Below are 20,909 nucleotides of genomic sequence, written 5' to 3'. Positions count from 1 at the left end.
CTTGCAAGAGTTGCTGAGCTCCTGTTAGATAACCACAGAGCCTAGCAAGCAGCTTCAGAGCTGAACGCTACTCTTGATGACACATAATACCATGCATTCAGCTCCTTGATTTCCAGACAAAATATAAATAGATTGAAGGAGGTGCCCTGATCTTGAAGTTTTGAACTTAGCACAAAAGATGCTGCCATAAATATAGTTTTATAAAATGTTTTCACACTCTGGAAATGAAAATGTACATTAGGAACTTCACTCTTGAGTGCTGCTGCTTATATAAACAGCATTTTTAAGTCAGTCTGCTCTACATATTTCTACTTTACCATTACTATACTGCTACTACACATTATAAAATGGTTTAGGATTATAAAATTTGACCAAAAGATGTCTTAAGAAAAATAAAACCAGCTAATAAATAGTTTTTTCCATGTGTGCTTTTAATATGCATGCTGCAAATTTTTCATATTTTAGTTTTTGTTTGGTGTAAATATCACCATAGCCCCTTAAAGCAAAATCATGGAGAAGAAATTCTGCTCTCCTGGGAATTTTGTTTTTACAAACATTAAAAACATGGAAAATAGGAGAATGGCTGCAGTGCTCCAACTCCCTACTTGCAGCTTGTTTAAATGACTGAAAATTTAATTTAGTTTCTCCCTGTTAAATCAATCAGCACTGCTACCACCACCAGGGAAGCCTGGCTCCAGTGTGATTCTCCCACAGTGAGAGTTTAAATTTCAGCAATCCTCTGATGAAGCACCAGAATTTTCTAGGAAATACACTGAGATCACTAATTCAGTTTATTTTTTCCCCCTAGATTGTAGTAGTACCAAGAAATACCACTGATTATGGAAACAAATAATCTATCTTGCAAATAAATCCCACCAGTTACCTCAGCTCCTTCAGCAAAACCTCACTTGCACTGTAAGGGAGCAGACTGGGTTTACTAGGACTTTGGTGAGAAGCCTAAGCAGCAGTTTTGCTTTCTGTGGATGAAGAGCAGAGTACTCTTCTTTAGGTATCAGAAGTGTACTGGAATACTCGCAACACAGCAAATGAAACAGGCTGCTCTAAGCAAACCTTAACCACTAAAATAATGAAGCCTTCAAAATTTTGTCCTTAGTTCAAGGATTTGAAGAGATAGAAGAAAATATTTTCTGCAAACGTAAAAAAGGCCACACACAAAACCAAACCAACCAAGTTTCATTCAGATTTGCTGGTTCCAGCCTAAATACTCAGAGAGAAGGGAGAAGCAAAGACCAAGCTTGTACCTACCTAACAACTCCCGCGGTGGAACTGCTCTGTTGGCTCCGTTGCATGGAATGTTTGGGTATGGGGTGGATGAGGAGGAGTTTACCCACAACTCAGGTGATGAATAGTTGAAAGATGACTGGTTACTGTGGTCCTGAAGCTCTTTACACTGACCAAGACTGTCTTGAGGAGTGCTTAATTCTTCAGAACAAGCCTGGACTGAACTAGAGGAAATTCTTCTTTGGTACAATGGCCTGCCTGGTCCTCTTGGTTCATACTGTGAATGAAAACACAAAACAAAAAACCCTTTTGCTCCTTTCATTCAACTGCATGTAGCCAGGACCATTTTACCATACAAACTGCTTTTCCCTGCCATGTCTCACAGGAGAAAAAACACCCCCAAAAGAAGGTCCTTTGCATTTGAAGAATAAATTTAATATATTTCAAGTTGTATGGTGTACACTGCAGTCCCTGACAATGTATTTTAATCACACAAAACCAGACATAGAATTTTGAAGGAAGTGCAAAGAGCATCAGCTGAGATTGCTTAATTCTTACCAACCTTTACATCTCGCACTCCTACGTGAGAGATGTATCAGAGATTGAGGAGGAAGACACCCATCATTTACAAATGGAGCACAGAAGCATACAGGAGCAGGAGAAAATGCCAAATTACAATGCAGAGAGGAAGGAAATTGGCTTTCAGTTACCAAAGGACAAACAAGTGACTTGTACAGGAGGATTTGGGGAAGCATGACACATCTGTATACTGCATAACACATCTGTATACTGCATTTTGTGTGTGCACACAGAACAAATGCTCAGAGAAGTGTGTGCCCTCAGGAGAAACAATGCAGAGAATTTTATGTGAAACCACGGCAATTACTTGCTTCCATAAACCCTATAGATCATGTAGATGAAAATGGCAGGAGCTCCATTAATTAACCTGTTGTCTTCCTGAGGTTCAGATTTAAGGACTCTCCTTCAAAATCCAAAGCATTTCTGTTGTATTACAGTTTCTTTTTAAAAATAAACAGTTATTTGCTCCCTGATGCACTGTGCTTAGAGCACAAGTAATAGAAATATCACAGAAATAAACCTACGCTTGGTAAAGGAACAAAGTAAGCACCCTAATGAAATGTTATAAAAAATTAGCCAAATAACTTGTTTGCAATGCCCCAATATTGTTGTTATATCATGCACAAGAAAAAGGTGCCTGAAAGGAATGTCTAACATCTCATCCCAGCAACCATGCTATTATGCATCAAGGGAACAGCACTTAGATATCCTGCCACTCTGCTCTCCCCAACAAGAAGAAACCAAAATTCAGACCTTACTGCCTAATCATAACCCTCAAAATATACTTTTAATTGAGTTTAATAGGCAATTTCAGTAAGCAATCAAAAGAGTATCAAAGCTCTGGACACTTGGAAGTACAAGACCAGACAGAATAACTTAAGGATTCCCTTTGATATGCAGTTCAAATCTGGTTTGACAGAACACATGCAAAAGCTTTCAAGTATCAAGTCAATAAACAGCTTCATAAACAGCAGTTGAGAAAACAGTTTAGTAAGGATACCAAAATCCCTGATTCTCCTCTGAAAGCTGCCTTATATGAGGGAGCTCTGTTAAAATACACCTCAAACCGCATTTTTGATCTCTCTGAATATGCTGTCCTACCTACCACCTCAACTTGGAAACTCTACAAGGCAGGCTCTGTCTTGTAACGCTTTTACTGCTTTTGGCATTTCTGTCACATAGTTTGAAAGGAAGAAGAAATGAGAACTAAAATGAATTTGGTCTAATTACATAAAGGCTCCCTCTATTTGTCTTCAGCTCACAGGAGCTGTCACAAAGTCTATAGGAATATTTATTAGTTTATTACTGCTGAAAAGCCATTGTTCCTGTGTCCTGCTGTACTGACAGCATTAACTGTTGTCACAAAGTATTAGATTCGATATGAGGTGGTATGGTTTACTGGTCTGACACACAGAATTTCTAAATGTCTATAAACCCAAACCTTACTGCAGCTTTAGCTGGGTCTGTGGACTCCATTAACCTCTCAGGATCTGTATCAGACTGAAATGTGTAAAATGTGCTGGAATTCAATTTCAAGGATTTTGCTCAGGCAGAAAACCTAAATATTTTCTGTTTTCAGAAGACAATTAATATGTATAATGTGGGACAGTGATGAGCAGGGATACTCCCACAGCTTCTGTAAAAGCCTTGACAGAAACGTATCACAGAACAAACCACTTTATGCACAAATATTGGATTACATGCAGCCAGTGCAAGATTATCTAGGAATACTAATCCTCACAGTTCTGGAATACAACCTGGCTCCAGCACACTCCTTAGCACTCTGGATTCCTACAGGGATTAAAAACTCCTGTTCAAACCATGTCCTGTCCCACTTTTCTGTGCTTGCACGGTCTACATCCCACAACACACACCCATAGAGTCCAGAACAAAACAAAAAAGACTGATAGGGATAGAGCCAGCTCTGGCATGGTGGCTTTGTGCTGGATTCATGCAGCACAGCCAGATAGCTCTGCACTGATTTCCAACACTGAGCCCCCAAAATACATAGGATGTCTTTACAGAGAATTACCTCAGGCCAGGTGGGATTTATTAAATGAGGTTTTGTGTCGTGTTGAAACAACTCTACTGCTCTGGTCTAAAGTTCACATCATTAACTAATCATATTGACAGTTTAGTATTGAGTCAACTGCCTGACTTATTCAAGCTGATTTTCCAGAGTCCTTTCCTGAGTTTTCACTTGAGGTGTGGTTAATTTGCACTCCAGATAAAGGACATGCAGATAATAGAGCAATGAGTGCAAAAGAACTCTAAGTAACATTCAAAAAGCCAAGGAGAGAAAAATACTACACCTGCAGCAATGAGAACAACAAATACACACAGGGTGAACAGAGGAAAGAGAGATGATTTTTACCTTGCAGAAATTCCCAGCGTTATCTTTGAGTGCCTGAGGTATTTTGCACTCCTGACCACTTCAAAATCTAATTTGATATTAAAATGACACAACAACTACAGAGGCAGACAGAGGCACCTACCTCTTCTAAGCTGTGGAGCGAAGAAGCAGATACTGCTCGAGATGCGAGTGGATGAAATGGCTCCTGACCGACTGCATGCTGATGATTCTGTATTTGTATAAAAGGGTTTTGTTGTGACCTATGGGGCAATGGAGGTATACCATAATGAAAGCCCTGCCCCATAAGGTGATTCTGCTGTAAGTTAGCATAAGTCCACGATCCATCGGGTTGCAGGTATTTCAAGGGAGATGGGGTTATGTGTTCAGATGGCATTGAGAAAGGGGGGTTGTATATTTGGGGTAGATGCTGCTGAAATGCTGGGTTACTGGGTATCTCAATGTCTCTGTTGTTTTCGGTGAAGGTAGGGAAGTGACCACTGTGGTTAGAGTTGCAGGAAGGAGAAGGGAGTGCTGGTGGGCTTCTGGGCTGAACTTGTCTGTATTGCAACAGTCTGGACTGAGGGGGGGGCATTTCAGCTAAGTCCCGGCTCTCGCTTTGATCGCGGTGTGACAGTTCTCTGAGCAAATCCTGGAATCTGTATTGACAGAATAAATGTATCAAGAAAAAGAAAAAAAAATGTTTTGCTGAAATCCCACTCTTTTTGAGGTAGAGAAAACTCAAAGCACCAAAACACTGCATTTAAACATACTCATCTTTGCACTCACTGACCCTAACTTCAAAGGATATGACTGTGAGCAGTCAGAAATCAGGCACTAGAGGATTAACTGGATGAAATACCTACCTGAACCATCTCAAAGTTTTAGTAACTCTTGAGATTTCCTTTTCAGTCAGAAGAATCAAATTTTTTTGTTATCTCTTAAGAGACAACTAAGGTAAGGATTATCCTGCTTTATTACACACAGTAAAAAGCCTCACATTGTTAAATAAAATTTTAACCCCTTACAAGGCAAAACCCAGACCAGCCAGGGAATCCCCTCTCTCCTACAATATACTTCCAAACTTCTTCACAAGGTCACAAATAGTCAATTCAGCACTTCACAGAGTCAGGTAAGAGAGCATTTAGATGCTTTACCATGGTTATAACAAACCAGATGGAAAATAAAGCATAGTGGGAGATGACAGTAAACAGAGGCAATTTAAAAATCCATCTTTTGCAACATACATGACTAAAGCTCATGACCACTGGAACCACTTTTTGGTTTCTGTTCAACAGCTTCCTTTCGTGCCCCTACTGCTCCATCTCAGTATCAGCATTATTCTTTAATCTGCTTTTAAAAGCAAAGGCTTTTTGAAAAGTAAGAGAAATTTCGGTTTTACTGGGGAGGGATTGTTTTGTATTTTTTTCAAACACATAAATATGAGTTGCTAATTGGATTTGAAGAATTTACAACTTAAAGAAGCCTTAACTACACTCAGACACCTCTTTCATAAACAGAAAGTTGTTGCTCTCTATCCATTCCTTATTCCATAAATATAGCACTGAAAAGCTCCACAGAAGTATTTTTTCCACTATCGTTTTACTACCCAATATACTAACAGAATAAAGCATCACACATAATAAAAGCATAGTTGTAAGTCAGCCTGGCAACTATTTTAACCTTTATAATAACAGCAGCACAAAGCAATACCTTTAAGTGTCTTGCACTTGATCACAGTGTTACAGATAAGGTGCCCACTGCTCAATTTTACACAAGCTCTGATGACTCAGTAAACAAATACCTTGAGTATGTTGCCTCTGTTTCATCTTCTGTATTACTGGCAAGTTTCCAGTTTGCCCTAACTTGCTGCTGTTGATGCAATCCAATTGGTTGCTGAGGAAGATGTGGTAGATGAGGATGGTGATGGTGTTGATATGGAATAGTGCCTTGACTGAGATAGGCATTATGTTCATTCCATTGCTGTAACCTGGCTTGTTGTTGCTGCCTTATTGTTTCCAAAGCTACATTTCCATGCATACGATCTATAAAAATAGTTTTAAAACAAAAATTTATCTAATGCCCCTTTTTAAAGATCTTTATGTCAGAAAAAAAAATAAAATAAAATACTTTTTATACAATATAATCCAGGGCCTGCATTGCAGTCTTTAACCTGGTTATTTAAATCACATGGAAAATCATATAAACATGAATCTTCTAATAAAGTGCTGAATATTCAAACATGCCTCAAGCAGCAAATTATGCTCAATGACATTACTTGTGGAAACTAACCCAACAATGACCCAATTCAGAGCAATATGCCTGAAAAGGTAAATACCTCCTTCATTTTCACTTCAATGTAGTTATAATTGCATACTCTGAATTTAAATAAAGAAAAGTCACCTACCTAAAGTGTCCCCTAAGGGCATTCCTGATGGATTCTCTTCAATGAAGTTGTTCAAGTGGGTTGGTAGAACAGGGTTGTGCTGTGCAATGGGCCTCAAAGGATTATTGACTTCTTGTAACATAGGTGGGGGGTGTTGTTCTGAAATCACAGCATCTACAGCAGGAGAATGTGGTCGGTGGGGAATTGGATTATTAAAAAAAGACTGGCTGGGGCCTGCCTGGTAAGCAGGGGAAAGCTGTGAAGGTTGTGGAGGCTGCTGATTCAAATGATTATGCTGCTGAACTACCTGGCTTTGCTGGGGTGGCATTTGGTTTTGTTGTTCAGGTAAATGATTTTGCTGTTGACTTAAAAGGTTTTGCTGCTGTTGGAGAGGATATGGCTGCCTTGGTATCTGTGACAGGTGCTGGAAGTGGCGATTGGGAACTGCATACTGGGAGTGTGGGGGGGTGAGATGTAGATTCAGCTGCCTGGGGTTAAGATTATCTTTGCGATGAAATTTAGCGTTAGGATAACCAACACCAGAACGAGACTCTGGGCTCCTGTTCTGAGAATTGGCTTCTAAGTCAACCTAGAACAGGAGAAAGGAAAACCTTGAAAATTCACATTACAAAATTCAAACAACAACAAACCCCCCTATGTCAGTGATTAATAAATCCATTAAAGCAATGAATATTAAAACCAAACCAAAGCAAACTCACCTGCTTGGATTCCAGAGGTTTCTTCTCAGGGGTTCGAATTTTATTGATTTCAGGTCCAGCAGTGTTTTCACTTTTACCTGAAAGCATTTAAGAAATGAGTTTCAATGGAAAAAATATTGTTTTGGGTTAGTTTTTTCTACCCCAGACATGCAAAAATTTGGATTTATTAGCATAGCATTTATAGCATCATAGACATTTAATATAATTTATTCAAATGACACCTTCCCTTCAATCTCTGCACTTTGTTCACTAATCATCACTAAACAGCTCTTCCAATTTAATTGCAAATAACAGCAGCAGTAGTTACCATTGGAGTGCAGAACAAGACAAACCAATTGTACCCTCAACAAACACCCCCTAACCTTGATGACTTCTTCCTCTGAATCTCACAATATCTCAATTATTCTATTGGCATTGGCAAATCACAGGTTACTTCCCCCAACTCTGCAGATCTCTCAATTTCACTTAGAAGAGAGAAAGAAATAAAATAATCCTTCCCACACTACCCTTTTTAAAGCCCAAACTCCCTCAAAATGCAACTAAGTTGGAATGCAATTCCAACAACTAACCATTTCGACTTTGTTCATGTTGCTCCTTGTCTGGATGCTGAAGCTGTTGCTGTTGTCCTATGTTAACTGGTGAATGATGTCCCAGACCGTAAGGTATAGGAGACCCACGCCCATGTGCCTGTAACAGGTTCATATTATATGCCATGGCTGCTTGATGAGTAATGAGTCGAGGGTCAACTGCAAACCTACCCTGATACCCTGTCCATGGCACCTACATCATTAAAAAAAGAAATAAAGGAAACAAAAAAGGTGCAATCTGTTAAGGTATATTAAAGAAATTAGCAAGCACACAGAGATATAACAAACCAATTTACTTCACCCCCTACTTGTTTTAAGTGTAACAAGTTTCATGCCATTCTTTTATTAAAGGAGTATTTGCCCTTGAAACCTGCACTCTGAACTTCAGCTTCAGGCTACCACTGCATCTGTACAAACTCAAATCACCTCCAACAAGCTTCTTTTCAAAAGCAGCCTTTTCATTAGTACCTATGTCTTCCCATGTAATGATTTAAAAATCCATCCTCAGGGAAGGTGATCTCAAAATAGTTATTTTTAATATGTTTCCTTTGATTGGAAATACATAAAAATATATTAACCTTGGAACAATAAGATGGAACGCTTTAAATTATCTTGGTTTGATATTAATACAATGTGAGCAAGCATGACAAAGACACAGCTGCTGGCCTTCTCCTTGCATTTAAATTTATCCATCAAATGCAGATGTCTGGTAAGCTAGGAAAAGGAAAATTCCTTGACCTAGCAAAGAAAGCCAATCCACAGCTGCCAACTGATCTAAGATATACAACTGAAACTAGAGTTCTTTCAAGAAGTCCCCTATGCAGCATCCATAAACTACATGACAATAGAGGACTCATTATTATTAACCCCCAAATTAACTGTATGGCAACACTGAGCATTATGAATGGAATTCAACACATCTGCACATGTGGGCTCCACATCCCTCCCAGAGTCTTCAGGAGCTGTGTACAACGCATGCATGCTACATCACAACACCACTTCTGCAGCCTTTGTTCCTTCCTCCCCTTTTTCCTCCTGGAATACGTGACTGTGAAGGTTAGAAATAAAGCAGAGGCTGCTTCTTTAATTTGTATACATTTTGGTGGGCAAGTTTGATTTGTAACACATAATTCCATACAGAAATGTAGGCTAAATCCTGATTAGGAATCTTCACTGTATTCTCAAACACCATTAAGGAAAGGGATGGAGAGGAAGCTGGTTTACTATGAGGTTCTGGAAGAGGAAAACATCCCATTATGCTTATTTTTCTTATCACTTCACTTCAGACACCTTGCACTGCAGACAGCCAAAGCTGGGAATTTAAACTGTATGAGGTTGATAAAGAGAAACAAGCTCACTCTGAATCACCCACATCTCTCCAATGATTAAGAACTGAACTAGGCAATTAATTCAGATGCAGGTATCTCAAGTCAGATGCGACAGATTCTACTGGTGTGCCTAAACCTAGAGCTGAGAAAATTCACCAAATGACATGAACATGAAATTGCTTTTAGGCTGCCTGGAGTTATTTGTGGGAGCAATGCTGTTAAGTCCTCATTTTCTGGTGCTCCTCTGCACAGCCACTCCTAAAGCCAGCTAAACTCATGTATTTGAAGTAAAGTGCTGAAAAGCTTGCAAAACATTCACTGAGTTTGCCATTCATTTTTGTAGACACAATAACTGAGCAGGGAGAAAACAGCAAATGAATTCTTACAGGCAAAGGCACAGACATGACCATATTTCCTCCATAGACAGCAGGTACATAAAGAATACTTGTCCCAGTGTGTGGATCTATCCTTTGAACAGGACTTGGAGATTTCCCCAGATTGGGGTGAGGTCCCAGAGGAGGAGGGGGAGGAGTATATGCTCGGATAGGATTTCCAATTAGAACAGAAGGATTGGGCTGAACTGAAAAGAAAGAAAAACCAAAAGATATGTACATACAACAACAACAAAATCTATTGTTTTTTCACCCTAACAGGATCTATCTTTATAAAACAGTATCCAGCTCTAACAGCACAGGTCTGATATACTGAGAGAAAGCATTAATCAAATCCTGTATCCCATTTCAAAACTGTGAAGAGGCAGAAGATACAGGCTGAGATACACAGAAACAGGTAGCTGGAAACTGCATTAATGAAAGAATGTCCCAAACCAATGAAATGTGCTGACTGCCAAAGTACCTCTTAAACCAGAATCATCCTCCATTCTTTAGCAGGGAAGGCAAGCTTTAAATTAATGCTTCTTCCAATTAATAACAACATTATTAAGCTGTTGCATGCTACCCTGCCACAGTACGAGCAGTGATACCTGGATAGATGACAGCACAATTTAAGTTCCAAGTACACTGTAAGACAGTGGATGCAACACAAGGTCCTAACTCTTTTTAGTGCAATCACGCTGCTCCAGCATTTAATGTTACGAATTCAAGCATCCTTCTTAAGAGGCCAAGAACAATGCTGTGCTAAATCTTTAAAGTCAGTATGCACAACACCCTTAAAGGAATACCCTCAGAAATATCTAATGTCCTGTTTCCCAAATGCACACAAGCAAACAGAGAAGAGACCACACACTTGATTTATGTCAAATTGCTGTCAGCTTAACTATGAGCTCAGAGGAATTCCCTCAGTAACAGCAGAGACACTTACCAATTCCATCAGATGGAAAATGGTCATTCTGGTTATGATGATGGACCTTGCCCTTTAAAGGGAAAAACAATAGGAGTAATGCTTTGCATTCCTGTATAAGCAGAAGTCTTTTAGTTTGAGTGAACATTTTAATTAATACACAGTAGAGTCTTTTGCAGGACAGGAATACCTTCCTTAATCTAGACCCAAGCACATTTACAAATATAAAATACATATAAAAACCCTCTGATGCTGCAAAACTTTTCTTGCCCAGGAGATAAGTCTAGGCAGTTTTCCAGCAGTCTGAGCAAATTAGTCAGGGTACAAAGCCAGGTTGTTTGACAATGTTGACTCATGCATAAACCAGATTAAAGAACTGGCCTCTGAATTTGCCTCTCATTTTAAAAATGAATTATTGAAAAATAAATTAATAATTGCTTTTCATTGCAGTGCTTAAACAAAAGAAACTTGTTTATTCACTGAAAAGAGAGCAAGATTCAATCAAACTGGAGAGGAGCTACGTGACAATCACTCATGGTTAGTACAAGGCATTTCTGCATCTGTTCTGCTGTCAGTTAGTGTCAAGCTGTATGTGCAGAAGTCTAACAAATCCCTGCTCTACCTACCATACTTGTAGTTTATAGGTGTGATATTTTTAAAAGCAAATAATTACATAATTCTGTAAGAACAGCTGTCCTGATGAACAGGAGCTTCAGCATTTGTCAGGCATCAGGTTGGCAAACAGAAGTCAACTGGGGCCATTCCTAAGTTGGGGAAAGGAGGTGCTGGCTTTCTTTTGACTTTTAATAGTTTTGATGGCTTAATGACTTTATAATAGTCTATTATTAACTTAACCATTATCATTTCTCAAAGATTTCCACATCAAGGTTAATTTCCCTACCTACCTAACAAAATACCAACACTTTCACTGGTGCTGACTGAGAGCCAGTACTGGAGCACAGATAACACTCAGTTTCTCCTAAAAATTTGCTCCACCTTTGAGAATAAAAATCCGCAGTACAGAAAGGCACCAGGAGGTAACTCAGACCAAGATTTAGGTGACTGCAGGCAGCTAACAGCCTCATCACTCCTAGGATCCTCCTTTAGGCAACAGAGAGGAAAAGAGCATTCTCCAGAGACCTCCTCAGAGCTGATGTCCTCTCTGACTGCACACAATGTCTAGGATGATGATGCATCCCGATTATGTGCCTGAATCCAGGCTGGAAAGCTGGAGTACAGGCAGTAAGTGGGAAGTAGGCAGAGTTGTAAAATCCAGAGCCTAATTTACTGTACACTACCCCTGCGGGAAGCTCTGAGTTGGGAAAACTTTCCATTTCCACACCATCACCTTTAATAAAGGCTGTGCCCATCCAGCTCCACCGCTCCTGCCTCACCCCTGCCATCCCCAGCCAAGCCACCCAAAAGCATGTGAAGGCACATGCCTTCACAGGAAGAGCTGCAGAAAGCCCAGCAGCACACAGCTAGCCAGGTCCATGGTAGCTGTTTGCTTTGCAGAGAGGCAGGACTGAAACTTTCTTTAAAAAACAGAATCACAGAACTGTTGAGGCTGGGAGAAACCTTTGAGATCATCATAAAAAGCAAAGAGGGTTTTAATACCCACACATATATCCAGGAGCAATTTTGATGAACAAGAAGGTGCAGTTTTTCACCAAACCACTTTTCACTGCCTGTGAGAAACAAGCCCTGAATCCCACAGACAACCATAAACTCACCACAACGCACCGTGGAGGAGCCTGCTCTCATTTATTTGCCACCAAACACAGCAGCACTACTTCTTTTTATCTTTCATCTTGTAATGTTAAATATTGTACTTGGGAGGTTTAAAGCAAGCAAAGCTAACCATCTGCTTTTAAAATTTGAGCAAAGGGAAATGCACCACATATCACAGCCATGTTCTCTGTGTGTTTGAGTATTACCTGATCACTCTGCTTCTGTTACTGCACATGCTAGCTGTCAGTTTACTCAGAGGGAAGAGATTTTGTTGCAATTACAATACAGGTGGTTAAAACACTTTAGATCTTAAACTGGAAATACAGTGCTGGCAGGTTTTAATGCATCTCTTCTGATTGCCACAGCACAAGTGCTTAGTTTACTAACAAACTGGAAGAAAAATAAACACAACCATCTAGGCACAAGATTCTCACTTCCCTCAAGTCCCTCTTTTTTGTTTGAATTTGGATTTGGTTTGGGTTTATTGTTTGGTTCATTGGTTGGGCTTTTAATCTACTATGATTGCATTTTCAAAAACTCCTCTTTCATTTTAGGAAGCAAAATAACATTAATAGTGATGTTCTAGGTTTGAAGAATATGCATTCAAGGCTGAGGCACTCAGGAGAGTGCACCAATGACTTTTTCAAGACTAATTCTTTTAATTCCCATTTTTCTCTAAGCCTACTGTTTTGACACGAGGAGATGCTTCAGAGATCTGGTGTTTGTTTCAGCAAAGTAACGCATCTTGAAGAAACCAAATGTTCTCACTTACAAACTCTCTTTTGGGAAGGACTGCCAAAAGGAAGGCTTTCCTTTTTGTACTCTTAGAATCTCAAAAACCTGTCGTAAAAAATTCATTTAAATGATCCAGACTGCAACAAAACCCACAAAGCTACAGAAAATAAGTGTTTCTTCTTTCTTGTACAACAGAATTCATCACAGAGCTGACAACCTGCATTTTAGTTGCACCTCTAAAGACAATTTAATTAAACTATAACTCACATTACTTTGAAATAAACTCCAAAGAACTATTAAAATTAAAATTAATTGCTAATATATCACCTCAAAAAAAAACCCTAAATGTGATGTTGTTCTTTTCCATCCCCTAAGGAAGCTATGTCATTTTGTCCCTTCTTTACCTACTTCTATAAAAACAGCTGATAACATTATCACTGATAAAATTAGCACTGAGTGGTAATTTCAACTCTCTGCCCTCTTGATGCTAATAAAATGTGGTCTTCTGAAGGACATCATCAGTGAGCTCCTCTAGGTGACACACTGCTTTACAACATAGTCTTTAATTAGTCAAACAATTATCTTACATAAATTCCTGAATATTAAATCTGATTTTCAGCTCAAACTAAGTCACTTTTGGCTATTATTTTGTTGTTTCTTTATACTCCTTGCCACTGTCTTTTACCAACTTGTTGTTTCTTGGAGCACAACAGATCAAAAGCTGCTTGGGACAGGGAATTGGGACCGGGACTGTCTCTCAGTCAGAGGGTTTAGTTTGGCTTACCCAAGTACTGGGGCCAAGATTCATGGTTGAAGTTTGTCAGGGTCATTGCAATGCACTCAATGAACATGCCAGAGTGACTCCAGGTATACATTTTAGTAAGGAAACAAGGCTTGGAGAACCCCAAGCTACACTGCTAAATACTAGAGTAAAACACAAGTCTAGAGCTATCACTTGAAAATGCTGAGGATCCCTCCAGAATCTGTATTCATATCTGATTGCAGCAATGCCATTTCAAAACAGACAGCTTGCTCCATAAACCTTTTATACCATTTCTCAGAAGGCACTTCTACATTCACTTCCACTTTCTGACAAAATTCATCCTCAGTAAAGCCTTACCTTTGGTGGTGACTGCTGCTGTTTGGTGGTGTTTGCTGAATGCTGATGCCGAAGAGCTCGGGGGATGAACTCAGGAGCCAGCGGGTTCAACACATAAGTTTTCTTTAACTCCAAAGCTTCCAGCTGAGCCTTGATCTGTTCAAATGTGATACCGTGGAGACTTTCATTCTCATGACACAGGGCAATAAACCTTTCCCAAAATTTCCTATGGAAACAATTCGTAGAAACAAAAGCAGTAAGACTCAATGGCTGTGGTTAAAGTTAAAACAGATTGAATATAACTGTGTGGCCTTTTTGTTTTTCCTGTATTCTCATTTTCCCCTCTAAACCATCCATCCTGCAACCTGATCCAGGCATTTGAATCCCACAGCATAATGCAAAGCTCCCCAGTCATTTCAAATGGACATATGGGTCTGCACATACATATCAGGTCACAGCACTGGGTGCATATCACATTTAATATTAATGCCATGGACAGGTCTAACTTGGAATTTTTCCCTAGAAAACCAAACAGGGCAAACATAACACTTAAAACTCTAGAAAGCATCTGATTTATGGAATTTATTAAAGCTCAGAGTCCCAGGGATTATATTCTCAGACACAGATTCAATGGATTTAGGCAGACTGCTCCATTCCAGTGTCACAAATACCAAAGTTGAGATACACCCTCAAAACTGTTCTTGTGAAACACCTCAGAGTCATGTGAAGATTATCCCCATGAGTATCTAGGGGGGCCTTTGAGACCCTCTGGTGTAAAATAAAGAAAATTTCAAGTCAGAATGACAACCAGCAGATGACACATGACCTTCTCTATGAAAACTCTGTACCCAACCTTTTGAGGGTGGAAGGGTTATTTAAATCATGTAATAAAAGCACATTCCTACCTCTCTTTCTCATGACAGCTCTTTGATTTGCTTACATTAAAAAAAAAGTCTTTACATTTTTAACATCCATACTTGTAATGATTTTTTTTTTAACCTCAAAGGAATTTTTTGGGTGAAGTTTCTTAAGCTTAAAAGATATTTAAATAAGGTCTGAAAATGTCATTTAAAAAGATCTGATTGAGCTGTTCTCTTTGCAAAAAATCAAGAGTAATCAAAGTTATTGAAAAGGAGGATTAAAAGGAGAATGATCTTAGGAGTGTGCCTGACTATAATTCACTCTAGATCAACCTTCAGTAATAAGCTGAGGGAGAGTAGGTTAAGACTGGATGTTAGGAAGAAGTTCCTCATGACAAGGGTGGTGAGATGATACAATAGACTGCCCCAGGAGGTTGTGGATGCCTCCTCACTGTGGGGGTTCAAGGCCAGGTTGTATAAGGCCTTCATCAGCCAGGTCTAGTTGAGAATCACCCCGGCGCATGGCAGAGAGGTTGGAGTAGATGATCTCTAAGGTCTCTTCCAATCTAAACCATTCTAGGATTCTATGAATAAGGTCTGGCCTACAAACAAGCAGCATTAATTCCCCCAAAACCTGTAAACTGAGAGCTTGCTGCACACTCATTTTAACAGCAGTGTTACGTTTTGATGAGTAGCTGGCTTTGTGGAAAAGAATAAATGTCTTTCTGGCAAGAAGACTGCAAATCTTACTGATAAATATGTTTAAGAATTCAAAATAGTTTTCCTTAAAAGCCCATCTTCTGCTGTGATTGCATAAAGGCAAGAAATGCTTCTTTTAAAATTCAGGATGCAAGATGGCTTTTCTTCTGCAGTTTGCTGTGAGGCAAATATATCTTGCAAGGTTTTAAGTGAGGATTAAAACCCAAAATTAAATACTTCACTGGGATGCTTTCATGACGGAACTCCCTCTGATTAATCAATTCAGTCGCCAAACCTACCGCCAAGCACCACAAATCCACAGAGACGCATCCATTTTTGCTTTAAGTGCCCCAAGCAGTTGCTCTACACATGGAACACTTGTACTGGGGTGTAAGAACAGAGAATAAAATACCGTTGCCTCTGTGTTACAGTGTGCTCTGGAGTTTAACGGGAGTGTCTGCCAAAACAGCCCTGTCTAGTCCGATTGTTACACACAGAACTGTAATGATTACCCTGGGCATACTTCACAGAGCTCTCTACAACTATCATTACAGAGTCTTGACTCATTTTGACAGGTATTAGAATATTTATAAAATTCAAGTACTCTCTAAACTTTTTTGAGCTCTGTTTTTCCTACTGAAAAGTCACTTCTTTCAGACTTCTGTACTCCTGTTGTACTAAAAAAGAACCATCTTTCCAGCAGCATGCCTGAGCCCCTCCAGCGCTCTTTTCAAAGAGTGGATGTTCAATTATTCAGTGAAACAAGACAATGGTGTATTAAAGGGAAAGCTTCAAATACATCTTAATAAAGCTCCAGTGCCCCTCCTTTCTTAATTATCTTCTTGCTTATAATTTTGGACAGCTATACATACATAAACAGCTGCTGGTCTGGGAAAGGCAAATTCAATTCCTAGCTGCCAAGACTAAGTCGTGTACCATGCTGACAGCCTATTCTTTTTAGTAAGTTTTTGCATGCCCTATTTCAAGTATCTTGAAGGAGCCAATACCTGGAGAAATTGCTGAGCCCTCACATTTTAAAACTAGGTCCCCCTCCAATTTAAAACTGCAACACTCAGGCTTACATGAAAATTCATGAGACTATCTTCCTCATGAGGATTTAGAGAGAGTAAGACACATGGTCACTCTCCAACAAAAGGTCTATTTAGACAAATGGTTAAAGAACCAGTGGTCATAGTTGCTATCTAGACTAACTAGGGATTAGTTAACTGATTTAGGCAATACTGCACATCCTGAACCTCAGTGTAAGGAAGAGAAGCAAAATGCATCAGCTAAGAGTAAATTCTGGACAAGCAGTTAAGAGAAATTTCAGTCAGCACAGCACGGCAACCTGTACAGCTAAGTCATGTATCTCTGCAGCATTAAAGCTGATGAACCAGAGACTGCACCAGCAGACTGGAACAGACACTCATCATTTGTGGATCAAGTGCTCAGGGGGCACAGAGCTCTTCATCAGTTAGTTACATAAACCAGGTCAAGTTTGAAAAAACCAAGCTGGTAAGGGGAAAAGTGAAATAAAATCACAACCACTGTATCTCTTTCAATAAGATGTTATTAGCAATTTCAAGCAGGTCACTGTATCAACTTACGGATACCCTGTCAGTCCTCAATGGATAAGTGGTTACATTTCAGGAGTGCAGTAAACCAAGGTTTGGTTTCCATTTGGGTTTTTCAGTTCTAATCTTTGAAAACCACATCCATTTTCAACAAAGAACAACAGTGCTCAGGAAGGTAAAATACAACATTGATCTCACAACTGACTAGTAAGAGCTTTTAGCTTTGCTTTAATAACATTTTCTCACTTTGAGAAGTAAGCCTCAGGATTTATCTCTGCTCATCTCAACATTTCAGCGCTTCCATCAAATTAGAAACCTTTAAAGAACAAGAACTTAGTATCCATAACATCAGTGTTTACATCTCTTGGCATTTTCCACATTTCTTCGTTTAGGTCTATAAAAAGTAAATTCACTCGAATCTTAATGAGTTTCTTTCCCAGTGTCAGGAAGACATAAAAAACCAGAAGTAATAGTTTTCCAGTCTTCTACCTTCATACAACTGTCATAATATTCAACTTTAAAATACTACATTACATCACCCCTTTAAACTCCAAACTATGTATTATTTTTACTTGTATACAAAAATCATAACATGTAAAAAAGCCTCAAAACTAGAAATCAAAAAGAAGCATCTTCAATTGTTACTGACAAGTCCAGACTTGTCCGCCCATCAAGGATATTAAAATGCTCTACCTCTCAATAGTGAAGACAATAATAGCATTCTTCACTATTACTGAAAAATAGAAGAGGCCTCTCTCTTCCCTGTCAGCAAGACAGAGCAGCCCTTGCAGCCTCGGTAGAAGGCATTGCAGGAGTTACTGCAGCATCAACTGACACTGCTCAGCCCATGCAGGGCTACAACTGCCTGCGCTGCCTGAAGCAGGAGCTTCAGCAGCACCCTTTGGTCAAGCTGCAATCATGTCTGCAGAGTCAAACCTCTTCCAGAGCTGGGAATACAACTTAACAGTCTTTACATTGCTTTGCTGGATATAAACATGAAGAATTTGAATTCCATCATTGAGTTCTTTTAAAGGTTTAGATGTATTGTGTCTTACCTGGTAGCTAAAAAGAACCCCCATCACCTCACCCACCCCCATCAGTCACAGAAAAACACCTTTTCTAGTATCCTCCACCCTGATTAACTAAGGAACATATATAAAGTACCTGCATCTTCCAATGGAACATAAAGCAATAGGATCTCCCACCACAGCTACCAAGGATTGTGCTCTTGTAATGGCAGTGTTGAGAAGTTTGTAATTGGACAGAAAACCATAATCCAAGTCTTCTGTTGAATCCTCCAGTAACTGCTCTTTTCTTTTAATTGGTGTTTGCTTATGTTTGCATGTATGCCGTGTTCGTACTGTGCTGAGAAACAAAACTCTAAACTGTTTTCCTAAAAAGAAACACAAAAAAAAAAAAAAGAAAACAGTGTCTGAGATCAGGGCAGCTGTGTGTGCTAGAAACACAATCAGACCACTGCTCTTGCCAGCCAGATTTCACACCTAGCTGTTCTGAAGACCTGATAGCTACCCTTCCCATGAAGAGCTTTATGCAAGAATAATAAGATTTAAAATTTTTAAAAGATGCCCTATAAATAGCATATTCTATTACAGGAATATTTCCTCTTTCAAAAACTTTCATCTTGATATTAATCACTCCAGAACTTTCTGAAATGCTAATTAGCCTCACAACGTTGCCAAGCAGCCAATAACAAATCTCGATTTATTCTGCCTTAAAACAAACAAATAAACAAACAAAAAAAAGTTCTGGACATTGCTGTTTCATATTTAAAAATGCTTCAAATGCAGCAATAGCTACATGAAAACCTAGAGCACACCACTCACTGTCACTCAGTTACTTCATTACCTTCCTTTGTTTATTACTGACTGAAGCGCAGCCTAGCAACAGGCTGTGCCTACAGAAAATTTTTGTTAGAAGCATGAGTCCATGAGCGAATACCTACATTCGTGGACCTGGTTTTTACAGTTTATTCCACATGTTGAGGCTAAAGCTTTATTGCATCTTTATTTGGAACTCCTGTTTTTCCTTTCAGGATAAAAATCATTCAGTTTCCACTGAAATTCTGAAATTTTCACTGATTTTTTTTTTTCTTTAAAGTAAGCTCAAATTTAAATGGGGAAAAAAAGACAAATCTCATTTCCATGAGTTTACTGCTTTGCTATTCATTGCTGGATTACATCTAATCAGCTTGCTTGCCAGTTCCATTTTGATATGTCCATTTTTAAGGGCTATAGCACAGCTCTCTCCTTTTGTTCCGATCAACTGCAGATTATTTTAGTCTCACCTAACTTCAGCAGGCACATTTTTCACTTCCTTAGCATATCTTTGAGACACAGAACTATTACTTACCCTGAACATTGAGCACTCTCTCCACACTGACATCAGACAGCCTTTTTTTCCGAAGTTCAGCCCGGATTCTGAACACTTGATCAGCATAAGGTGTTACAACTCCTATACTGCCGTCATCCAATTTGCCCCAGGCAACAGGCCATTTTCTTCTTAATTCTTCAACACGCTCCACTACTTCAAACACCTTAAAAGAAAGTCAGAATTCTTACAAGTATGCTCCACTGAAGATCACTTTTTGATATAGAAAGATCATTTCAATTTTAAAGCTCTAAAGCATTTGCATGACAGTATTACGTGGCCTTACTGCGTAAGGAATAATATGATGCCATTCTATGGAGATACACTAACATTTTATGCACTAAAACAATCTATTTGCCACACACTACCCTTTTTGGTTTCTTTTTTTTTTTAAATCTTCAAATAAAAAGCTTGCCCACAAAAATGTCACCTTTCAAGTACAACTTGGGAAATTATATTAATAACCTTAATTTGCAGGCTTATGTTCTTAGGAAAATGTCAAGTGCAGGATCTTTCATATAATACTTTATCTCATTTCAGAAGTAAATACACTGCCTAAATAGGGACTATTTAAGTTTTATTCTGGAATTTATTTATATCATATTAAGAGTTTGATAGCTGTAGAAAGGGAATATGTATACCAGAGCACAACCAGTTTCTGTTCCAAAGGATACCATCAGGAATTTCAGATTAATCATAAACTGCTAGTTAATCTCTATGAAATACTATTAAGTGTGCTACCTGAGAGGACTAATGAGTAATGAAAAGTGAAAACTTCCTCCTGTGAGGAGACAGGCTGAAAGAAACCTCCTGCCAGGCACAGCAGATTCTCTTTCAACACACCAAATACTTGTGCATAATTTTGTGGAAGGTTTTTGGGGTTTGTATTACAAAAAACATTTACATTCCATTTTTTATTCAAAACTGTCCATATGTCATTCACTAAGTACTTATCCAGATATTTAAGGCCTGATAATTGATGTCTGCATTTTCCTAGAGCATCCCAAGAGCAAGCTCAGCCTCTTAATGGAAGCTAGGCAAAGTCTTCCCTATGAACCTCAAGTGATCTTCACTCTCTTCTCTTCCCTATCTGTCCAACTATCTTTGGCTGTGAAAAGGGATTGTTAAAAATAAATGTAATGCTCAATAGCTTTTATATTATCTTCTTCAAATTGCTAAGTGGGAATTCTAGGGACTTTTATGGACATTTCAAGAAGATGAAAAGTGATATAAATTGCAATGGGTATGTGGGATAGCATAAAGCATAGTAGTTCCCAACTGCTAAAAAGTCTGTCATTTCATGCTGAGATCTTAGCATTTAAAATCTGACTAT

At 38.9% G+C, this 20,909-nt stretch overlaps 1 protein-coding gene across 3 annotated transcripts in view; it reads right to left on the bottom strand.

Annotated features, from left to right (window-relative positions):
- HELZ (helicase with zinc finger) overlaps positions 1-20,909 on the bottom strand; it is an 86,158-nt gene that overhangs the window by 2,990 nt on the left and 62,259 nt on the right. For all 3 annotated transcript variants that reach the window (XM_068151116.1, XM_068151117.1, XM_068151118.1), the window contains 11 exons: positions 19,559-19,742; positions 18,353-18,581; positions 14,077-14,281; positions 10,512-10,563; positions 9,578-9,771; positions 7,846-8,056; positions 7,277-7,353; positions 6,579-7,146; positions 5,976-6,216; positions 4,317-4,830; positions 1,267-1,519 (listed from right to left, as the gene is read on the bottom strand). In XM_068151116.1, coding sequence (XP_068007217.1) covers positions 1,267-1,519; positions 4,317-4,830; positions 5,976-6,216; positions 6,579-7,146; positions 7,277-7,353; positions 7,846-8,056; positions 9,578-9,771; positions 10,512-10,563; positions 14,077-14,281; positions 18,353-18,581; positions 19,559-19,742 — 2,728 coding nt within the window. The remainder of the gene's footprint in view (positions 1-1,266; positions 1,520-4,316; positions 4,831-5,975; positions 6,217-6,578; positions 7,147-7,276; positions 7,354-7,845; positions 8,057-9,577; positions 9,772-10,511; positions 10,564-14,076; positions 14,282-18,352; positions 18,582-19,558; positions 19,743-20,909) is intronic.

This window comes from Melanerpes formicivorus, unplaced genomic scaffold (assembly GCF_026170545.1).
Source record: "Melanerpes formicivorus ecotype bairdi unplaced genomic scaffold, bMelFor1.0.p_v2 SCAF_21, whole genome shotgun sequence".
NCBI lineage: Eukaryota > Metazoa > Chordata > Aves > Piciformes > Picidae > Melanerpes > Melanerpes formicivorus.
The sequence above is the reverse complement of the archived record's forward strand: the minus strand, read 5'-3'. Positions and strand labels throughout refer to the sequence as shown.